Below are 19,086 nucleotides of genomic sequence, written 5' to 3'. Positions count from 1 at the left end.
TCGGCATTGATATAGATTTGGTCTCCATTTGCAGCTGAAACAGCTTCCACTATTTTGGGAAGGCTTTCTACAGCATTTTAGAGTGTGTCTGGGAGTTTTTGCCCATTTACCCATAAAAACATTTGTGAGCTCAGACACAGATGTATAGAGTTGAGGTCAGGGCTCTGTGTGGGCCAGTCCAGTTTTATTATACCAAACTCACCCAACCCTGCCTCTATGGACCTTGCTTTGTGCACTGGGGCACAGTCATTCTACAACAGAAAAAGGCCTTCCCCAAACTGTTTCCACAAAGTCAGAAGCATACAATTGTTCAAAATGTCTTGGTATGCTAAAGCATTAAAATTTCCCTTCACTGGAACTAAGGGGCCCAGGCCAACCCTTGAAAAACAACCACATAGCATTATTACTCCTTCACCATACTCTCCAGTTAGCACAATGCAGTCAGGCAGGTAACTTTCTCCTGGCATTCACAAAACCCACAGAATACGTTTCCACCACTCCATCCGACGCTTGGCATTGTGCTTAGTGATGTAAGGTTTGCATGCAGCTGATCGGCCATGGAAACCCATGCCATGAAGCTCCTGGCGCATAGTTTTCATGTGGATGTTAATGCCAGAGGAGGCTTGGAACTCTGCAGTTATTGAGTCAACAGAGTGTTGGCGACTTACAATGCGCCTCAGCACTTGGCAACCCCGCTCTAAGTTTTTGTGGTCTGCAACTTCGTGGCTGAGTTGCTATAGTTACTAAACGCTTCCACTTTGTAATAATACCTCTCACAGTCCAATTGACATGTTGCATCGGTGGCATCATATTACAGTACCACACTCAATTTAAAGAGGCTCTGTCACCAGATGATCAAATCCCTATCTCCTATTGCATGTGATCGGCGCTGCAATGTAGATAACCGTAACTTTTTTTTTTTTTTTTTAAACGATCATTTTTGGCTAAGTTATGAGCAATTTTATATTTATGCAAATGAGCCTTTCTAATGGACAACTGGGCGTGTTTTCTCTTATTTCCAACTGGGCGTGTATTGTGTTTTAACTCCTTAACGCTGAAGGACGGATATATCCGTCCTCAGCAGCTGCTAGTTCGCGCAGGAGGACGGATATATCCGTCCTGTGATGGCGCGGGTACTGTCACTGTACCCACGCGATCAGCAGCAGGAGCACGGCTGTTATACACAGCCTGGCTCCTGCTGCAACTGCCGGAATCGAAGCGCGCTTCGATTCTGGCAGTTTAACCCATTAAATGCCGCTGTCAATAGTGACAGCGGCATCTAATGTGTTTGACAGAGGGAGGGAGCTCCCTCTGTCACCCATCGGCGCCCCCGCAAATAAATCGCGGGTCGCCGTCGGGTTTCCATGACAGCCGGGGGTCTAACAAAGACCCCCAGGTCTGCCTTCAGCATCTGCCTGTTAGGCGATGCCGGAGGCATGACCTAACAGGTTGCCTGTCAGTTTTACACTGACAGGCAATAATGCTTTGGTATACTAAGTATACCAAAGCATTATATATGCGATCGGCACATCGCATAGTGAAGTCCCCTGATGGGACTTTAAAAAAAAAAATGTCAATCAGTTAAATAAAGTTTGTAGAAAAAAAAAATAATAATTACAGTCAAAATCAAATAAAACTTTTTTGCCCAAAAAGTGGTTTTATTTAGTAAAAGTGTCAAAACAAATCACACATACACATATATGGTATCCCCGCGATCGTAACAACTTGACCAATAAAATTAACACATTAATTAAACCGCCGGATGAACGGCGTCCAAAAAAAACGCAAAAAACAACGGCAAAATTCTCTCTTTTCTCCCATTCCCCCCATAAAAAATAAAATAAAAGTTAATCTATAAGTCCTATGTACTCCAAAATAGTACTAATGAAAACTACACATTGTCCCGCAAAAATCAAGCCCACATACGGCCACATTGACGGAAAAATAAAAAAATGACGGCTCTTGGAATGCGGCGATGCAAAAACAAGTAATTTTTTTCTAAGAGGGTTTTTATTGTGCAAACGTAGGAAAAACATATAAAACCTATACATATTTGGTATCCCCATAATAGTGCCGACCCATAGAATAAAGTTAACATGTTATTTCCGCTGCATAGTAAACGGCGTAAATTTATAACGTGAAAATTAATGCTGGAATAGCTGCTTATTTTCAATTCTCTCCTAAAATAAAGTTAATAAAAGTTAATCAATATATTGTAAGCATCTAAAAATGGTGCAATTACAAAATGCAACTCGTCCCGCAAAAAACAAGCCCTTATACGGCTATGTCGACGGAATAAAAAAAAGTTACGACTCTTGGAATGCGACCGTGAAAAAACAAAAAATAATCCTTGGCCCGGTCATTAAGGGGTTAAGCAACTGGGCGTGTTTACTTCTTTCACTGCACAATCACACTGGGCTGTGGATCATGCTGGGCTGGAACAATGAGAAGTGTAGGACACTGATTAGTCACTGATTGGTCAGCCTCATACACTCCTCTGTACAACACCCAGTTGGTAAAAAGTAAAAACACGCCCAGTTGTCCATTGAGAAACTCATTAGCATAAATCTAAACTAGCTCATATCTTGCTCAAAAATGATCGTTTTTCAAAATAAAAACCACTGCTGTTATCTACATTACTGCGCCGATCAGATTATGTAGGAGATAGGGCACTTATAATGTGGTGACAGAGCCTCTTTAAGTGAACTCTTTAGAACAACCTATTATTTTACAAATGTTTGTAAAGGCAGACTGCATCGCTAGGAGCTTGAGTTTATACATTTTGTGGCAATGGGACTGAATAAATACCTGAATTCAATGATTAAAGGGAACCTGTCACATTGAAAATGCAGTCTGATCTGGTGGCAGCCTGTTATAGCGCAGGAGAAGCTAAGCAGATTGATATATAGTTTTGTAGGAAGAGATTCAGTATGACATAATTTATTGATCTAAATCTTTGCTCATTTTGGATTTAGGAGTCTAGTGGGAGGTCCTACTAAGTTATTGACAGTCTTTTTCTGTATGAGTGCATACAAACATAGCTGCCCAGCTCCTCCTGCTCTATAACATACAGCCACCTGATCAGACTGCATACTTTTGTCCATATAGCGTATATCAAAGGTCAATACAGAGATCTATCTCATGATCTATTTATACCCAGGACTGTAGACATAGAGGATGCCCCTTGTTATAGTTAGAGAAAAGAAAATTTCTGCACCAACAAAGGAGGAGAATCTTTACTGTAAGAGCAGTGAGACTATGAAACTCTGCCAGATTAAATTTTTATAGTGAATTCACTAGGAGATATAAAAAAAAAGGGCCCTGAATGCCTTTCTTGAGTGTAGTAATATTACACGTTATATTTACTAGATTACTGTAAATAGGTGGTTGATCCAGGGATTTAATCTAACTACCATGTTAGAGTCGGGAAGTGTTTCACTAGGATGAGCAGAATTGGCTTTTTCATCATAGGGTTCTTCCCATCCTCTGGATCAACAGTGCAGAATAATAGGCTGAACTGGATGGACATATGGTTTTTTTTTTGGCCTTACTATGATATTTCTACTGCCCCAGAAATCCACACCCAGGTACTGTGGACCAGAGCCACCAGCCCATTTCTAGCATAGTAAGTGACACTGTTGGCTATCTCTACACAGGACCTGGTGTTGTCACTGAGATGTCTGTGTCTCTGTTTCTAAGCAATGTCCTGAACATATTCAGGCCCCGGGTAAGCAAACAGCACAACAAAAATGATTCATTAGCTAGTTAGAAGGACTCTGGTGAATAATTACAATCTCATATGAAGAGGGGTTACCTGGCTTTTACTACTCAACCATTTAGTGATAAATCCATCCATCCATCCATCAGGCTGGTTTTTGGCAGCCTTATTCAAAATGTCTGTTTTAATGACTTTTAACAAGAAAATCTACATTTTAAGCGACTGGTGTCAAAGTGTTTCTTATATGGGGGACCTCATTAGTACCAGTGCCAACCCCACATTCCACAATGTCCCACTGACATCTAAAGCTCCTTGGAATTAACATTTATCCAGGGATCATATCTGGAACGCTGTATCTTTTCCTTACCGATCCCTTTTCCATTACACCAGTCTTCTTAATTTCAATAGGTTGTGCAGTGTTTGCTTACAAATAAAGCAGCTGTTAATATTCCTGTCCTGACTCATTGAAAATGAATATGTGCTAGAATTACTGTATAGAGGAATATGCGTTCACCCATCTGTCATGTTCTCTAGGAGAGAGAAAAAGCTGTGTTCTACTGCAGTTCTTTAATATATGAAATCAAATGTCCAGACCCAAGAAGAGGATGGAGGAATTCCTATTACCACAGTTATGTTGCATCAGACCCTCCAGAATTTGTTATTTTTTCTTTTACGTTTTCAATAATCCATAAAAAAAACAGTACCAGTATTAAATCCTTTAAAAAAAGTAGGAGCAAACTTACAAATAGTAAAAATGCCAGAATACCACTAAAAACGTGATTTCTGTGAATATTTTCAGTTTGTACAATCTCTTTTAGAAGGGTCCCCTAATCATAAGCTGGTCACAGGGTCTCCCACTGCTGGGACCCCCAGCAATCAGTAATCTGTGGAATCCAATGTATGCGTTCAATTCCTCTGCTGCGCCACCATAGGCGAAATAAAGCATTACACTGGCCCATTGAAATCAATGGGCTGTCCATCTAATGCACAGAAGTAATGTGTCCTCCAGAGTGAGAGACACTCCTTGTAGCCGCTCTGGCTAATAGAGGGGCATATAAAGCAAGAAAACTCCCCCTCTATTACAGTTATATGCCTTTACAGGGCATATGAACGGAGGTTGTTGAAGGCAGACAACACCTCCTTAAAATCCAAATGTAAAAGAACACTTTTAATGATTATCGCCCATTCATTGTAAATGGGAAAAGCAATCGTAAATGAACAATAACAATATATTTTATAATATGGAAAATTGGGACGGAGTACAATCTTATAATATTAACCCTGTCCCAACCTAAGAAATGTTGTCCTTCTGTATACCAAAGAACTCTACCCATATGCAATATAAGAGACACTATTTTACAGCATGTTACACTGATCACTCCTGAAAGCCTTCTGTGGTCTTCAAAGTGACAATTGGTACAGAGTAGATATCAGAAATTTGCACCCAGTCCCATTTCCAGCTCTTAATGGATTATTTAATTGTAAGACCCCTTTAATAATATATCATGCATGCATACAGACAGACAGTGCCTCGCTATGTGTAAAGATGAAAATACCAATATTATTGACTAACTTTTGTGCATACAGTCCCATACAATGTTTCCAATTTACAGATATAGGTGAAAATGGTATTGGTTGACATGATAAAACAGGACTGGTTTAAAATGGGGCTTGTTGACATGATAAAACGGACTAAAGGGAAATATTATCATTTTCAATACGTTAAACAAAATAATGAAAAAAACTATTTTCTTTCTCCATAGGGAGGGCTTGCCATTCTGATGGTATGTAATATGGATCGGTTCACTGACTTTGGCACGCAGACCGATGCTGTGGTGGTTCTGTCTCTAGCACAGGCTGCTGTTTTGGGCCTGGTGTCAGATAATGAGCTTTTTGGAGCCACAATCAGCCCAAGTGGATTCTTCCCTGCCTCCAGGAGTGACTTTTCAGATAATGGACCTATTGAGGCAGAGCAACCAGAAGGTGAAAACTACCTGAACAGTGGGGGGAAGGTTGCAGCTGAACCACTAGAAGATGACACCTTGGATTTGGGAAAACATCCAAAAAGGAAGAAACGTCTTCCAGTCAGAGTGGTTCCAAAAATTAAATGTGAGAAACCCGAAGAGGAAATGGATGCAGAGGAAATCTGCCAGGTCACAATAGGAGCCAAAAGTGAAGAAGGTGAAAGTGAGGAGATGGTTTCACAAGATACTCAGGAGCAGACAAGTGAAAACACCGTACAAAACAGTTCTATGAAAATGATTGACCTCAGTACGTTCCATAGGAAGTCAAAGAGGCTTCGACACTTTCGAGAAAGACCACGTCATGATGTGGACACTGATTATAGGCGCATATTACAGCACCCCTTGCAAAACTCCTATCCTCATCCACCTATGCCAATGATCCCTGGGAACTCTAGCTTGGAAAATATGCAAAGACAGTGTAGTTTTGGGCCTAGCTTAATGCCGGGTAGTGAGACTAGAACCCCAATAGTTGGATCACCCAAGACAGAGGAAAACGTGCAAACCTTTATTTGGCCGGAGACTAATGAACAAGAAACGGATGCAATTGAAACAATTGAACGCAACAAAAAGGCCCAGTTGGATAGATTAGATATAAATGTACAGATTGATGATTCTTACCTGGTGGAAGCTGGTGATCGCCAGAAACGGTGGCAGTGCCGAATGTGTGAGAAATCCTATACCTCAAAGTACAATTTAGTCACACACATCCTGGGGCACAGCGGTATCAAACCCCATTCATGCCCACACTGCAACAAACTTTTCAAGCAGCCGAGTCATTTACAAACTCACCTTCTCACACATCAAGGGACAAGACCACACAAGTGTGAGGTGTGCAACAAAGCCTTTACACAGACCAGTCATCTGAAGAGACACATGTTACTCCACACAGATATCAAACCCTACAGCTGCCGCTTTTGTGGCCGGGGCTTTGCATACCCTAGTGAACTCAAAGCCCATGAGGTGAAACATGAAAATGGCAGATGTCATGTCTGTGTTGAATGTGGACTGGACTTTGCTACATTAACCCAGCTGAAACGTCATATCTCCTCACACCAAGGACCCACAATGTACCAGTGTATAGAGTGCAACAAGTCCTTCCACTATCGCAGTCAGCTACAAAACCATATGCTAAAGCACCAGAATGTTCGACCATTTGTCTGTAAAGAATGTGGCATGGAATTCAGCCAAATCCATCATCTCAAACAGCATTCACTGACACACAAGGTATTTTATTCTTACTCGCACAATGCTATTCATTGCAATGTATATATTTTTAGTGATTTTACCAGTGTTTATCAGATATTACTGTGTCTAGTTTTACCCATGTAAATACAACAATATTTTTTAAGAACAACAGCACCATACCTGAAGCTCAAGTTCTGCTTATATTTTAAACCTAGTGCATTGAATTTGAGATAAGGGGAACACCCATCTATGTAGTCCGAAATAAACATATATGCACTAGCCTATCACACAGCATACTAAGGGAGAAGAAAAAAAGAAGAGACACGGCGCCACATAGTGCAATAAAGCAAGGGAGTACAAGGAGCAATTTGATGTAAGAAATTTGCTCACCTTTGCAAGTGGATACCGTTACGTATCTCACAAGCCAAAAAGCTGCTGCCAGGTCCGTGCACAAGCAAAAGGAGTTTTGCTGTCAGAAGGGATCAAAGAATAGGGAAAAGGGGACCAACGGCGCTGCTAAAGTCAATGTCGAGGCAAAAGTTGATGATAAATGTTTAATGAAAGAGGCTACGCGTTTCGACACCGTACCGGCGTCTTCATCAGGCCTGATGAAGACGCCGGTACGGTGTCGAAACGCGTAGCCTCTTTCATTAAACATTTATCATCAACTTTTGCCTCGACATTGACTTTAGCAGCGCCGTTGGTCCCCTTTTCCCTATCACACAGCATGTCCCATATGATATTCTGAAAATATTTAAGAATTGCCTCAACCCATGTTTATAGAGAATTGCTTTGTATGTTAAGTATATTGGCTGGCAACAGAGCGGTTATGTTTATTTTCTCTTGTAAATGCCTTCAGGTTTTTTTCCCCTTTGGTTGTGCAGTTATCCTTCTTTCTTGCTTTCTGGCTCCCCCTAGAGTCCTGTGGAGGAAAAACACAATCACTATCTGATTCCAGGATCCCAATGTCTTGGGGGGGAAAAGGGAGAATAGCATTGAAATATGACTTTGCAGGTTTCAGTGGCGGTGTGCTTTAATTCCCTATCCCAAGTTATACAGGGGTCCAGGAAACAGAGTGTAGGCTGCAGGAAATCTTTAAAGAGGATGTGTCACTAGTTTAGTAATGCCCTATGTCCTAGCTAATCTTATAGGCGCTGTCACACTGATAATGCTAGTGAAATTTGTGTTCCAAAACGTGTATTTTAAATGTTATGAACTTTTTTTCTAAATATGTAAATGAGCCTTTATGAGACAAGTGGGAGGAAACAGCAGCGATTATCCTGAGGTGGAGCTACCTTACAGCCTCTGACGCTGTCCTATCAGCATGAAGCTGCTTCACACAGTGTGAGAGACTGAGGCTGGAGGGGAGGGAGATAATTTCAAACCGCCATATCTCCGGCTGTGGACCACCTAGAGCAGTGGTACTCGTGGCATATAGAATAAGAGATTCTAATCTTTCATATGACCCCAGATATCCACATTTTGAATACACGGTCAAGAATAGAAGCTGTATACTATAAGCTCACGCTGTGTTCCTAGGCAGGGAAGGGTGAGAAGCTGTATGCTGATTGGACAGCGTCATACAGAAAACATTACACCGCCCAGAGTGAAGAGAGAGTCCCATCCTATTTGGCTATTAGAGCCACATTAGCATATTTAGAAAAATGCTCAGAAATGTTAAAATAATAACTATGTGTGATTTTTTTGATTTTTTTTTTTAAAACACCAGCAGAAAAGCGCCTATTAGACTAGTTAGGAGATAGGAAATTAATAAACTGGTGACAGTCTTTAAGCTATAATTGTACTTTCAGAGCTGATATATAGTGCCTGTGTAGGTTTAAAAAACGAAAAATGTTTACACTTATTATTCCTGTAGATCCATCCGCTAATTTGTTAGTTTCTACCATTCTATTACTGACTAAGTGGTGGGTACTTTGTTTAAATATAGGAACTTGTACAATTACCACTTTATCTCCTGAGACATGTCAGAAGTATCATTGTGAATTTGTGATCTAGGACCAGTGGAGTATAATGTAGACCATGGGCCCTGTGCTGTTCCCTAAACTTTGGCCCTTGCCTACCCCACCACGGTCCTGCTGTGTCTATAGACAACATCACCTTTCTGTTCTAGCAGAGTAGGCCTCATGCACACGAACATATTTTTGTCCCGACATAAATACTTGCGTAAATACGGGTCCTTGGTCACACGTATTCGACCCGTATTGCACCAGTATTTACGGACCCGTGCCCGTAAATACGGGTCCGGTGCCACCCGTATTCCACCCGTATTTACGGGCACGTTTTCGCTGCAAAATTACACTGCCGTAATCGGCAGCCCCTTCTCTCTATCAGTGCAGGATAGAGAGAAGGGACAGCCCTTTCCGTAATAAAAGTAAAAGAAATTCATACTTACCCGGCCGTTGTCTTGGTGACGCATCCCTCTCTTGACATCCAGTCCGACCTCCCTGGATGACGCGGCAGTCCATGTGACCGCTGCAGCCAGTGGATTGGCCTGTGATTGGCTGCAGCGGTCACATGGGCTGTAACGTCATCCCAGGAGGCCGGACTGGAGGAAGAAGAAGGGAGTTCTGGGTAAGTATGAACATCTTTTTTTTTTTTTTTTACAGCTTTATCTATATTGTGATCGGTAGCCACTGTCCCTGGTGCTGAAAGAGTTACTGCCGATCATTTAACTCTTTCAGCACCCTGGACAGTGACTATACACTGACATCGCCTAGCAACGCTCCCGTAATTACGGGTGCACACACGTAGTCACCCGTAATTACGGGAGCCCCAAGGACATGTTCTATATTTTTCAACGGCACGGGCACCTTCCCGTAAGCATACGGGGAGGAACCCGTGGCCAATAGAAGTCTATGGGCCTGTAATTACGGGACGTAATTACGGCCCGTGATTACGGGCGTTTTTACGTTCGTGTGCATGGGGCCTTATACAGTAACTGGTTATACAGTATTCTCTTCTTCTGCTTGTATAAAGAAAGTGTTGCAATTCCCTTTTGTCAGACTATGTAGGGATACACCCCATTGACAGTGTTGAATCATTGCTGACAGTATTAGGCTACATTCACACAAGCGTATCAGATTTACACGCGTGAAAAACGCGCATGAATCTGGCCCGTTATGCATCAGTGTGCTTTGCGAAGGGCATGCGTTATTCACACACTCGCAATGCACATATATTTTTTTTATTATTTTCAATTGAATTGATGCGTAAATCCCGCACAGCACATGGATGTGCATCCGTGTGCTGTGCGTGATTTTCATGCACCCATTGACTTCAATTGGCGATAGATGCTTAAAAAACGCACCAATATAGGACATGCAGTGAGTTTTACGGAATGGACACGCGCTGCGTGAAAACTCCTGCATGTGTGAATAGCCACATTGATTTTCACGCACAGCACACAGGTGAGTTTTACGCTCGTCTGAATGAGCCCTTAGGCCTTATTCACACGAACGTGTCCGTTTTGCACACGTAAAAAATGCAGCGTTTTTCCTGCATTGCAGTTCCGTGTGACATCAGTGTACGGTGCATGTCTGCATTTTTTACGCGCCTATGTCATCCGGATGTCACGCGTTTTTTTACATCAGCAAAATAAACTGAAGGAGGTGTTTTTCTTTTTCTCATAATTTCTTTAGCAAATGTTACTGCTGAATTCAATGGGTGCGTGATGTGCAAAAAACGCACAAGTATAGGACATGCAGTGAGTTTCACGCAGCGGACACACGCTGCGTGAAAAACACTGAATGTCCCCATTGAATTGCATAGGTCCGTTGTTATAACGTGCGTAACACGGACGTGAAATACGCTCGTGTGAATAAGGCCTTAGACAACTGGGCGTGTTGTTACTTTTTACCAACTGGGCGTTGTAAAGAGAAGTGTATGACGCTGACCAATCAGTGACCAATCAGTGTCATACACTTCTCATTGTTCCAGCCCATTCTTATAGTGTGATTGTGCAGTGAAAAAAGCTGGGCTGGAACAATGAGAAGTGTATGACACTGATTGGTCAGCGTCATACACTCTCTTTACAACGCAGAGTCGGTAAAAACTAAAAACACGCCCAGTTGTCTATTAAGAAACGAATTAGCATAAATCTAAAATTGTTTATAACTTGCTCAAAAATGATCGTTTTTCAAAATAAAAACTGCTGCGGTTATCTACATTACAGCGCCGATCACATTATGTAGGAGATAGGGAATTTATAATCTGGTGACAGAGCCTCTTTAAACCCTGGGTGCCCATATTATAATCCGCCACTGTCTGGGACCCTACTGGTTCTAGGAGCTGCAAACTATTGACATTTGTGTTGCTTCAGAAGAATTCTGTTGGAGATTGTAAGTTACAGAACTACCGACATGGAAGTGAGTTCATAAGTTTTGCTTCTGTCTAAGCGACTATGTAGGCCGTGAGTAGGGGATGACCCACTTATCTTTGGTCACAGCAAACATTCTGGTGGTGGGCGACATTGACCACTGTCCAAATGCAAGCTGCTTACTGCTGCTTTATTTGGTCCTTGGTGCTGAAACACACCATTCATTAACATTGTTAGAAATTGGTGTGTGAGGCAGAATTTCCTAATATCATTTATTCATCATGAGCTCAGATGAATGTCCCTCAAACTCTTAATCTGTCTTCTTTATTTGTTCCAGGGAGTGAAGGAGTTTAAATGTGAGGTATGTGGGCGGGAATTCACTCTGCATGCCAACATGAAGCGCCACATGCTGATCCATGCCAGCGTTCGCCCATTCCAGTGCCATATCTGCTTTAAGACCTTTGTACAGAAGCAAACGCTGAAGACCCATATGATAGTGCACTCCCCCGTCAAGCCGTTCAAATGCAAGGTACAAGCCAATCTGAGTAGAGGCCCGTTCTAAACCAAGATCTGTCCAACAATGGCACAGTTTACTGTATTAGTGACCAGGGAAATTGCATAGTCAGTTTTTACATATTTTATTACACTAATATAGGATTCCCTTTTCAGAATTGAGCAGAGGTCTTAAAGTGTTTGCGTCTGTAGAATGTTCCAGTAGTGGGGAAAAGGCCTACTCCATAGGTTCAGGTTTCAGTATGCTTGTCGCCATTCTTTTCCAGCAAAATTATATAGAATGTGCTATCAGCTGGTATTATGGTGGCACTAAAACATCTGAAAAAAAGGTATGCAAAAATTTACAGCAGCGTTCACTGAGTCGCACATGCGCTTGTCCCTTTTCCCCTAATGCAGTGGTTCCAAAATTTTCTGTGGCTGGGACCCGCTTTTGGCCAAGTCATTCGTAGTTAGATTCCAGTAGTTAGCTCCATTACAAAAATAAGTCCCTGCAACATTGAAAGCAATGACAATTGTGCGGGCGGGTGATGGGGCAGGCTCAAGGTATTCTGCTGCTGTGCCTCGCTGAGGCCTGACTGGCTGCTGATGGTGAGTCATGTGACCCAAACTGTCCATCAGTGGCCATCAAAGGCATAGCTAGGGATTTAGCACAGGCTTGATGACATCACTACATCGGGCCTGTCTCCGCCGAGCCGCTCATGCCATAGTCAACTTTTTACTCCAGCTTTGAATTCCACTGTATGTGTCCCGAAGACGCAGATACAGTTGAAACCGGGAAATCCGTGAGCGGCTCACGACCCCTCATAGGTCTGCAACCCACCGATTGGGAATCACTGCCCTAGTGTAACGCCTGTCCCATACCCTCTGTCAGCATTTTAAGAAAAATGGGTATGTTCAGCGTTATAAAAGCAAATCTAAATAAAATGCAGTGCAAATTATTTGCTAAACTTGAGCCAGAATAACATATGTGCCTCTACTGCCACCTTTCTACGTATAAGATCATCTTTAGAGAAGTAATATTTTATGTAATATGATGGTAGAGGCATAAAAATCTTGCACCAGGGCACTCCAGCTAGCATGTGCTATTAATAAGTCTGGTCTCTTATGTGGCAGGGTGGCCTTTAGGCCCCCGCAGGCACCAGGGCCAGGTACAAATGTTACGTCTGCACCCTCTATAGCTATGCCACTGGTGATAGATGAAAATATAGTATTCCCTGCTAGCAGTAGACAAAGCTACCAATTCTTCTTCATTCCAATATACTTTAGGATATCTACAGGTGAAGCACATTGAAGCCATGTGTTTCACCTTTACTAGCCACGTGGCCAAAATTGCAAACCCTTGGTAATTCTGAATGCCTTCGTATACATGTGCCTGTGATGGGACTTAGTTTGTCCTGTGATGATTAATTTTGTTCCCAGACTCCTGTTTTGTTTAAATCCTAAAACGGGCTAATCTAAGTGTGGCAGGAATGCAGGCAACGTGTTAATACAAATAAATAATTAAAAGACCTCTATCTCAGAACATTATGAGATGCCGCGAAAAAGAAAAAGACCCTGGCTGTGTATGAAGTGTATGGCTTCACTGTTGTTTCCTCGGGATGTACAGATTCATTGTAATGTGTCTCATTTTGCTTCCAGTTATATAGAACAGTCCATAGCACCAGCTGCCAGCACCCACAGTGCCTATCTCATGTATTTCTATCACATTCTACCCCAGGTATGCGGGAAGTCTTTCAACCGAATGTATAACTTACTGGGTCACATGCACCTTCATGCAGGATACAAGCCCTTTAAATGCCCATATTGCTCCAGCAAGTTCAACCTGAAAGGCAACCTCAGTCGCCACATGAAAGTTAAACATGGGGTGATGGACATCAGTTTGGAGAATCAAGGTTAGAATTTACTTTCTTCTTTACGTAAAACTAATTGTAAACAAGCTTTATCTTCATCTAATATTTCTCGATTTTTATGTTATAAACCTCCAATTTACAAGCATTGGTCTTCAGCATGTATTAGTGCCATTGTTGTGATTGCTCATTGGTGTACTTACATCGTTCTTCCTTTTGTTCCATTTATAAAAAAAGGTGAACGAAGAGGATAGATCTCACACACAGATTTTTGGCCCTGGTAAAATATAAGTTCAGTGTACAAGGCTATCTTGCCTGTTCAAATATAAAAAATCTGACCAAGGACAACGGTGCCATCTGTTCTTACTCCTGATCCATCACTATAATTACTAAACCAAACATGCAGTTTAGAAAATGGACTTGAAGCTTACAAGCCACCTTTTCTCTTGACAGTTTAAATGCGTAATATCCATAATTTCCTTATTGTTCCTCTACAGACCCAATGATCGACCTTCCTGACCAAGAAGCCAATGATATGGACAGCCAACAAGAAATAGAGGACTTTGAGGACAACTCGTATAGTTATGGAGAAGTGGAGAATGCAGCTGAAAATCAGTCAATGACTGAGCAAACTATGAAAGATATGGTCTATTACAATGTCTTATAGTATAAGACAATAATCCAAGCCTGACAGAGGAAATCCTTGAACTTGTCTAAATCACTTAAGTCCAGTTTTACTTCTTGTATCTGCTTACATGTGAACCAAATGTTTGAACTTACAAACAAACCTTTACAATGAAGAAGCATCAATGTATATAACTATATCTCGGCTCATTGTTTCTCTAGGTGTGGTTTGGTGAAAAGAAAACGGTCAGCAGGCTTATTTTTGAGTTGGCTTTGATCAGAAGAAGCTGGACTTTCAGACATTATAGTAGGTCCTGTTATGGACCATGCACAGACTGTATTTCTGTTTTTGTAGCTTAACCACTGGTGTTTGTAAGAGGTTTGCGTTTGTTATGTATATTTTATGTTACCATTTTTTTCATCAGACGTCGAGTTTCTATCATCTGGAATAAGACCTGTCTGGAAATCTGGGGATGTTGTTCATGTAGTCCACTACCCTTCATTCATGGTCAGAAGCAGATTGTTTTACATTAAGGAGCTTCTAGGAAACAGGACGCTAAATGAAAAAATAGTCCTTGATTCTATCAGTCTTGGAGCCCTGTTTTAGAATGTTTAAAAATAGGATTCTAGACCCCCCTCCCTTACGCAGGTGCACATTGGTTCTTGTAAAGCAATCCACCACTTTATATCCTGCAAGGGACTGATTGTATAACTATTCACACTCAATATATTTACAGTGAAAGGAAACAGAGGGAAACCTTGGCTATGAGTTGCAGCAACATAAGTTGCCTTTCTACCTCTACTGCTCTCCACCTCTCTTCCTATAAAGAGACTGAGCGCTACTGATCTGTATATTACACTGTACTATATTTTTGGATACAGTATGGAAGACTGATTAGCTAAAAAATAACTATTTAATTGTCGTACAATCTGTTTGACATTACATTAACAAGGAACCGTGAGAATTTTTTGTCACTTTTTATAATTGTATGTCAATTATAAACCCGTTCTTAGATAGTTGTTTTTCTGTCATTTTAGACCGGCTCACAGGGGTCTCCCCGGTTATTCTAATTCTATGGGCCTTATTGACAAGAACTTATTTTTTTACATTTGCATATTTTAAATTCTAAATTATCAATATACAGTATAATAATTTCTCTATGATCTAGACATATAAGGAAAATAAAGTCACTTTTCCTACATTTTCCCTGTGTCAATCATATTATAAGGTCCAGTCTTTGGCTCCTGCAGAGGGTTGTTACTCTAATATACGGTAGTTGTGACATTCCAAACACGTTCGTGGGAAAATTAAGGATGTCACAATTGAGTACATGATGTATTGTAAATGACAAAATCTTCATGGGACCAAAGTCCTTTGTTATTACTATTGCACTTAATAATGACTTGTAACTGATAGAAATGGAAGGGACTTTCCATTACCATTGTTGTTTTCTGGAAATCCCACTCTTACACTAGCAGACAGATCTATCTTTTAATCTTCTGGCTTTGGATTGATGAAGAAAAGTTAGTTCCTGTTTTATTTTAGTAATCATCTAAAAATGAAACCAGGAAATATTTGACCACTCCCAGGTATTCAACCAAAGCTACACTTCAATTTCAGACATTAGATTGTTTATAGTAAACCATACTAACATTGGTAGGATGTATATGCATATAGTGAACTTCTAAAGGAAACCCTCCCCCCAGTGGCAGAAATTTTACATATTTACACAGGAAGAGTTGGCAGGGAAGTTATAGATCTGGTATAGGAAATTTATTTTAGGTAAAACTTAGGTCCATTTTATTCATTATGAAAATGTACCCAACTAGGGTCATTTAATACCAGGGCCATTATTTATTTTATTTTGGACACCAAATGTAAGTTTACAAGGTACGCCGTACACTATAGATCCTTAATATGTTACAGGGCTGTACAGGAGACGGTGACAAACCACCACCACCTCTGACATCACTTCCCACTCTGAAACTACTGGCTGATCTGCACCTCACCGACTTCTTGCTCTGTCTTCCTCCAGCATGCTCTGTGCACATAATTCTGGTAATACTGAGAGCTCCCTGCTCCATTATATCTGCAGCCTGAGAGAATTATCTGGAAGAAGCCGAGAGCGCTCAGTATTACCAATATTATGTGCAGAGTGCATGCAGGGGGCGGGAAAAGTAGGAAGTGGGTGAGGTGAAGCTTCAGCCAATAGTTGCAGAGCACTAAGTGATGTTTCCTGTACTGCCCAGCAGTAGTTGTTATTTCCTGTGTTGTAAAGGAACTATAGTCTACAGAGCACCATCAAAACGTTTGGGGATCAAAGGAAAAAAAATAACAGCCCTGAGATGTTATAGGTCTATGGAAATCAATTTTTACTAGACATAAAAAAAAATTGCCTGGAGTTGCACTTTTACCATACAAGTTAATCTATCAGTATCCACAAATAAAAGCAAAAAACTGCTTTAAACAGCCCTTGAAATTGAAAACATCTGTTTGTCTCTGTAATTTGCAAGTGTAGAGCTACTGGGGTTTCCATGATGTTATTCCCACTCTCTTTCATGCCTGCAGAGTTTGAATAATAGGCCAAATAAGGCAGTATTGGTTTATGATCATACATGGTGGTCAATGTATTTCCAAAGGCTCAATAGGCCACCATTCTGCTACAGCTAAACCCCAAATGGCTAGATCTTGCTAAAAGACAGTGTTTAGAAGTGGCTACAGCACATGGTAGAGCTGCCCAGTGTTATGATTTCAATGCTATTGAAGATACGTTTTTCACGTGGCACAATGGTTATGTTTCATAATGCCAGTCTAATATTTTGCTTTATATTCTAAATAAGTTTTAATGATGGTAGATTTTTCCAAAGAAATTATATTCTTCATGAACAATAAAATAAGAAGCTGTATTAGAACTAATTATTTTTCTACCATCCTCTATCAATAAGATGGACCAAAGACTTTTCCCATTGCTACCAAATAAAGTTTACGGAATAGTCTGGCAAATTTATAGCCTTACAAGTAGAATAGGTTATACAATTAATTGTGTTGATAGGTGGAGTTCCTATAACCACCATTGAACTGTTAAACCTGGCCGCTGTAGCGACAAAAAGAAGCAGGAGAGAGCCAGCCGCACACTCACGCTACTATCTGTAAAACTCTATAGGAGTTAGGGTATGTTCACACGCTTAACATAATATGGCTAAAAATACGGAGCTGTTTGCAAGGGAAAACCGTTCCTGATTTTCAGCCGTTTTTTTTGGCCGTTTTTGGAGCTGTTTTTCTATTGTCAATGAAAAACGGCTCAAGAAGTGACATGCACTTCTTTTTATGCACCATTATTTGAAAATGAGGCGCAAAATAACGCTCCGTCGGAACAGAACTCCGTATTTCCCAATGAAATCAATGGGCAGATGTTTGTAGGCGTTTTGCTTCCGATTTTTCAGCTGTTTTTTGGGATGCTTACGGCCCGAATAATGGCTGAAAATAGCTCGTGTGAACATACCCTTAGAGAAAAAGCCAAACCAGCATGCTTGGCTATCTCTGTAACTCCCCTAGACAACAATGGACAGAGAGAAGCTTGCATGGTGGTGGTGCGATGCCTACCTATCAGACATATATGGCATATCCTATGGATATGTCATTTGTCAGAATACTTTTTTTTAAACTAGAGGTCGTCCAAGTTGTTAAGAATAATACATTTGTCGAACTTTGGATGCCAGCTCAACCAGCAGCTTTAAAATGTAAGTGCTACTGCCAGAACAGTGTTTTATTGTAGACCGTGAAAAACCTAAAACTGATACGTCTGTACTAGAACTTATAGGAAACCTAGATACTTCACAAATCCGCTAAAGTGTCAGACTCTACCCCCTAATCTTAGCAGGCGCAGACGGTCTTGTGCCAATGAAGTACCATCCGGGGTGGAAAATATTTATAAAATTGAGGATTTCATCATATGAACCCAAACAAAAATTATTTTTCGTCTTTATTCTACTATTATCAAATTCTATTCTTCGTGATATACTACAGGCGTGTTCAGGATATGGGATGACTGGAGTTTTTCTTTAAGCTATTACCTGTGAAAACCATTTACTACTGCTTGTAGAGATGAATGTTTTGTTACCAGATATTTTGTAGTGCTCATCATATAATGTATTTTGGTAATAGTTTTTATTAAAAATAATCAGGTTGTCTAGTCTTATGGTAAGCTACATTAGCAGCACATTCAGTAAGTTGTAAAATGAGAAATTATAATTACCTATTACTGTAAAGAAAGGCATGAAAGCTCAAATTATTTCATAAAGCCAGGAGTTTTCACTGCCAAATAGAACATTCCTTTAAAAACTCAGCTAAAGCCTCATGTAGACAACAGTAATGCATTTGGTAAAGAATATCTCCATTATATGGAATCCGATAGAACATGGCATGATTTTTTATTTTTTTGAGTCTATATAAATCTAAAGAAAAATTCTCCGTATGCTTCTGTATGAAACTGGAGACATAGGGAAATACGTTATGGACCCAGAAACTTTTTTGGGTGCCTTTTTTAAGTCTTCATACTACTTGCAACTTGAACAAAGCCCTCATATGGTTGTGTGCACGAATCCCAACAGACCTGCTGAGACAAAATCCTCACACAGGTCAGGGTTGTTCATCTGTCGCCTGCTTAATATCAGCTGGTCTAGGGACTGCTGGCTTATAGCAAAGGACCATTTTTTTTTGTGTTTTTTAATTGGTGGGGAATGTCAGTGTGAGCCATTACTTTCCAGAGGAGCTGGTTATTATACTGAGCTTCTGCCTAAATTAGGTCCATGAGACAATCTACTAAACACTAATGTCTA

The 19,086-nt window shown here is 40.7% G+C and overlaps 1 protein-coding gene across 3 annotated transcripts in view; it reads left to right on the top strand.

Annotated features, from left to right (window-relative positions):
• ZNF710 (zinc finger protein 710) overlaps positions 1-15,449 on the top strand; it is a 109,567-nt gene extending 94,118 nt beyond the window's left edge. For 2 of the 3 annotated variants that reach the window (XM_075855265.1, XM_075855266.1), the window contains 4 exons: positions 5,482-6,966; positions 11,601-11,792; positions 13,494-13,668; positions 14,121-15,449. In XM_075855265.1, coding sequence (XP_075711380.1) covers positions 5,500-6,966; positions 11,601-11,792; positions 13,494-13,668; positions 14,121-14,290 — 2,004 coding nt within the window. In that variant the 5' untranslated portion in view covers positions 5,482-5,499 and the 3' untranslated portion in view covers positions 14,291-15,449. The remainder of the gene's footprint in view (positions 1-5,481; positions 6,967-11,600; positions 11,793-13,493; positions 13,669-14,120) is intronic. The other variant, XM_075855267.1, reaches the window with a different exon arrangement.
• Positions 15,450-19,086: the final 3,637 nt, after the last annotated feature.

The sequence above is a fragment of the Rhinoderma darwinii genome, chromosome 3 (assembly GCF_050947455.1).
Source record: "Rhinoderma darwinii isolate aRhiDar2 chromosome 3, aRhiDar2.hap1, whole genome shotgun sequence".
Classification (NCBI taxonomy): Eukaryota; Metazoa; Chordata; class Amphibia; order Anura; family Rhinodermatidae; genus Rhinoderma; species Rhinoderma darwinii.
This window is presented reverse-complemented; position numbering and strand designations above follow the sequence as displayed.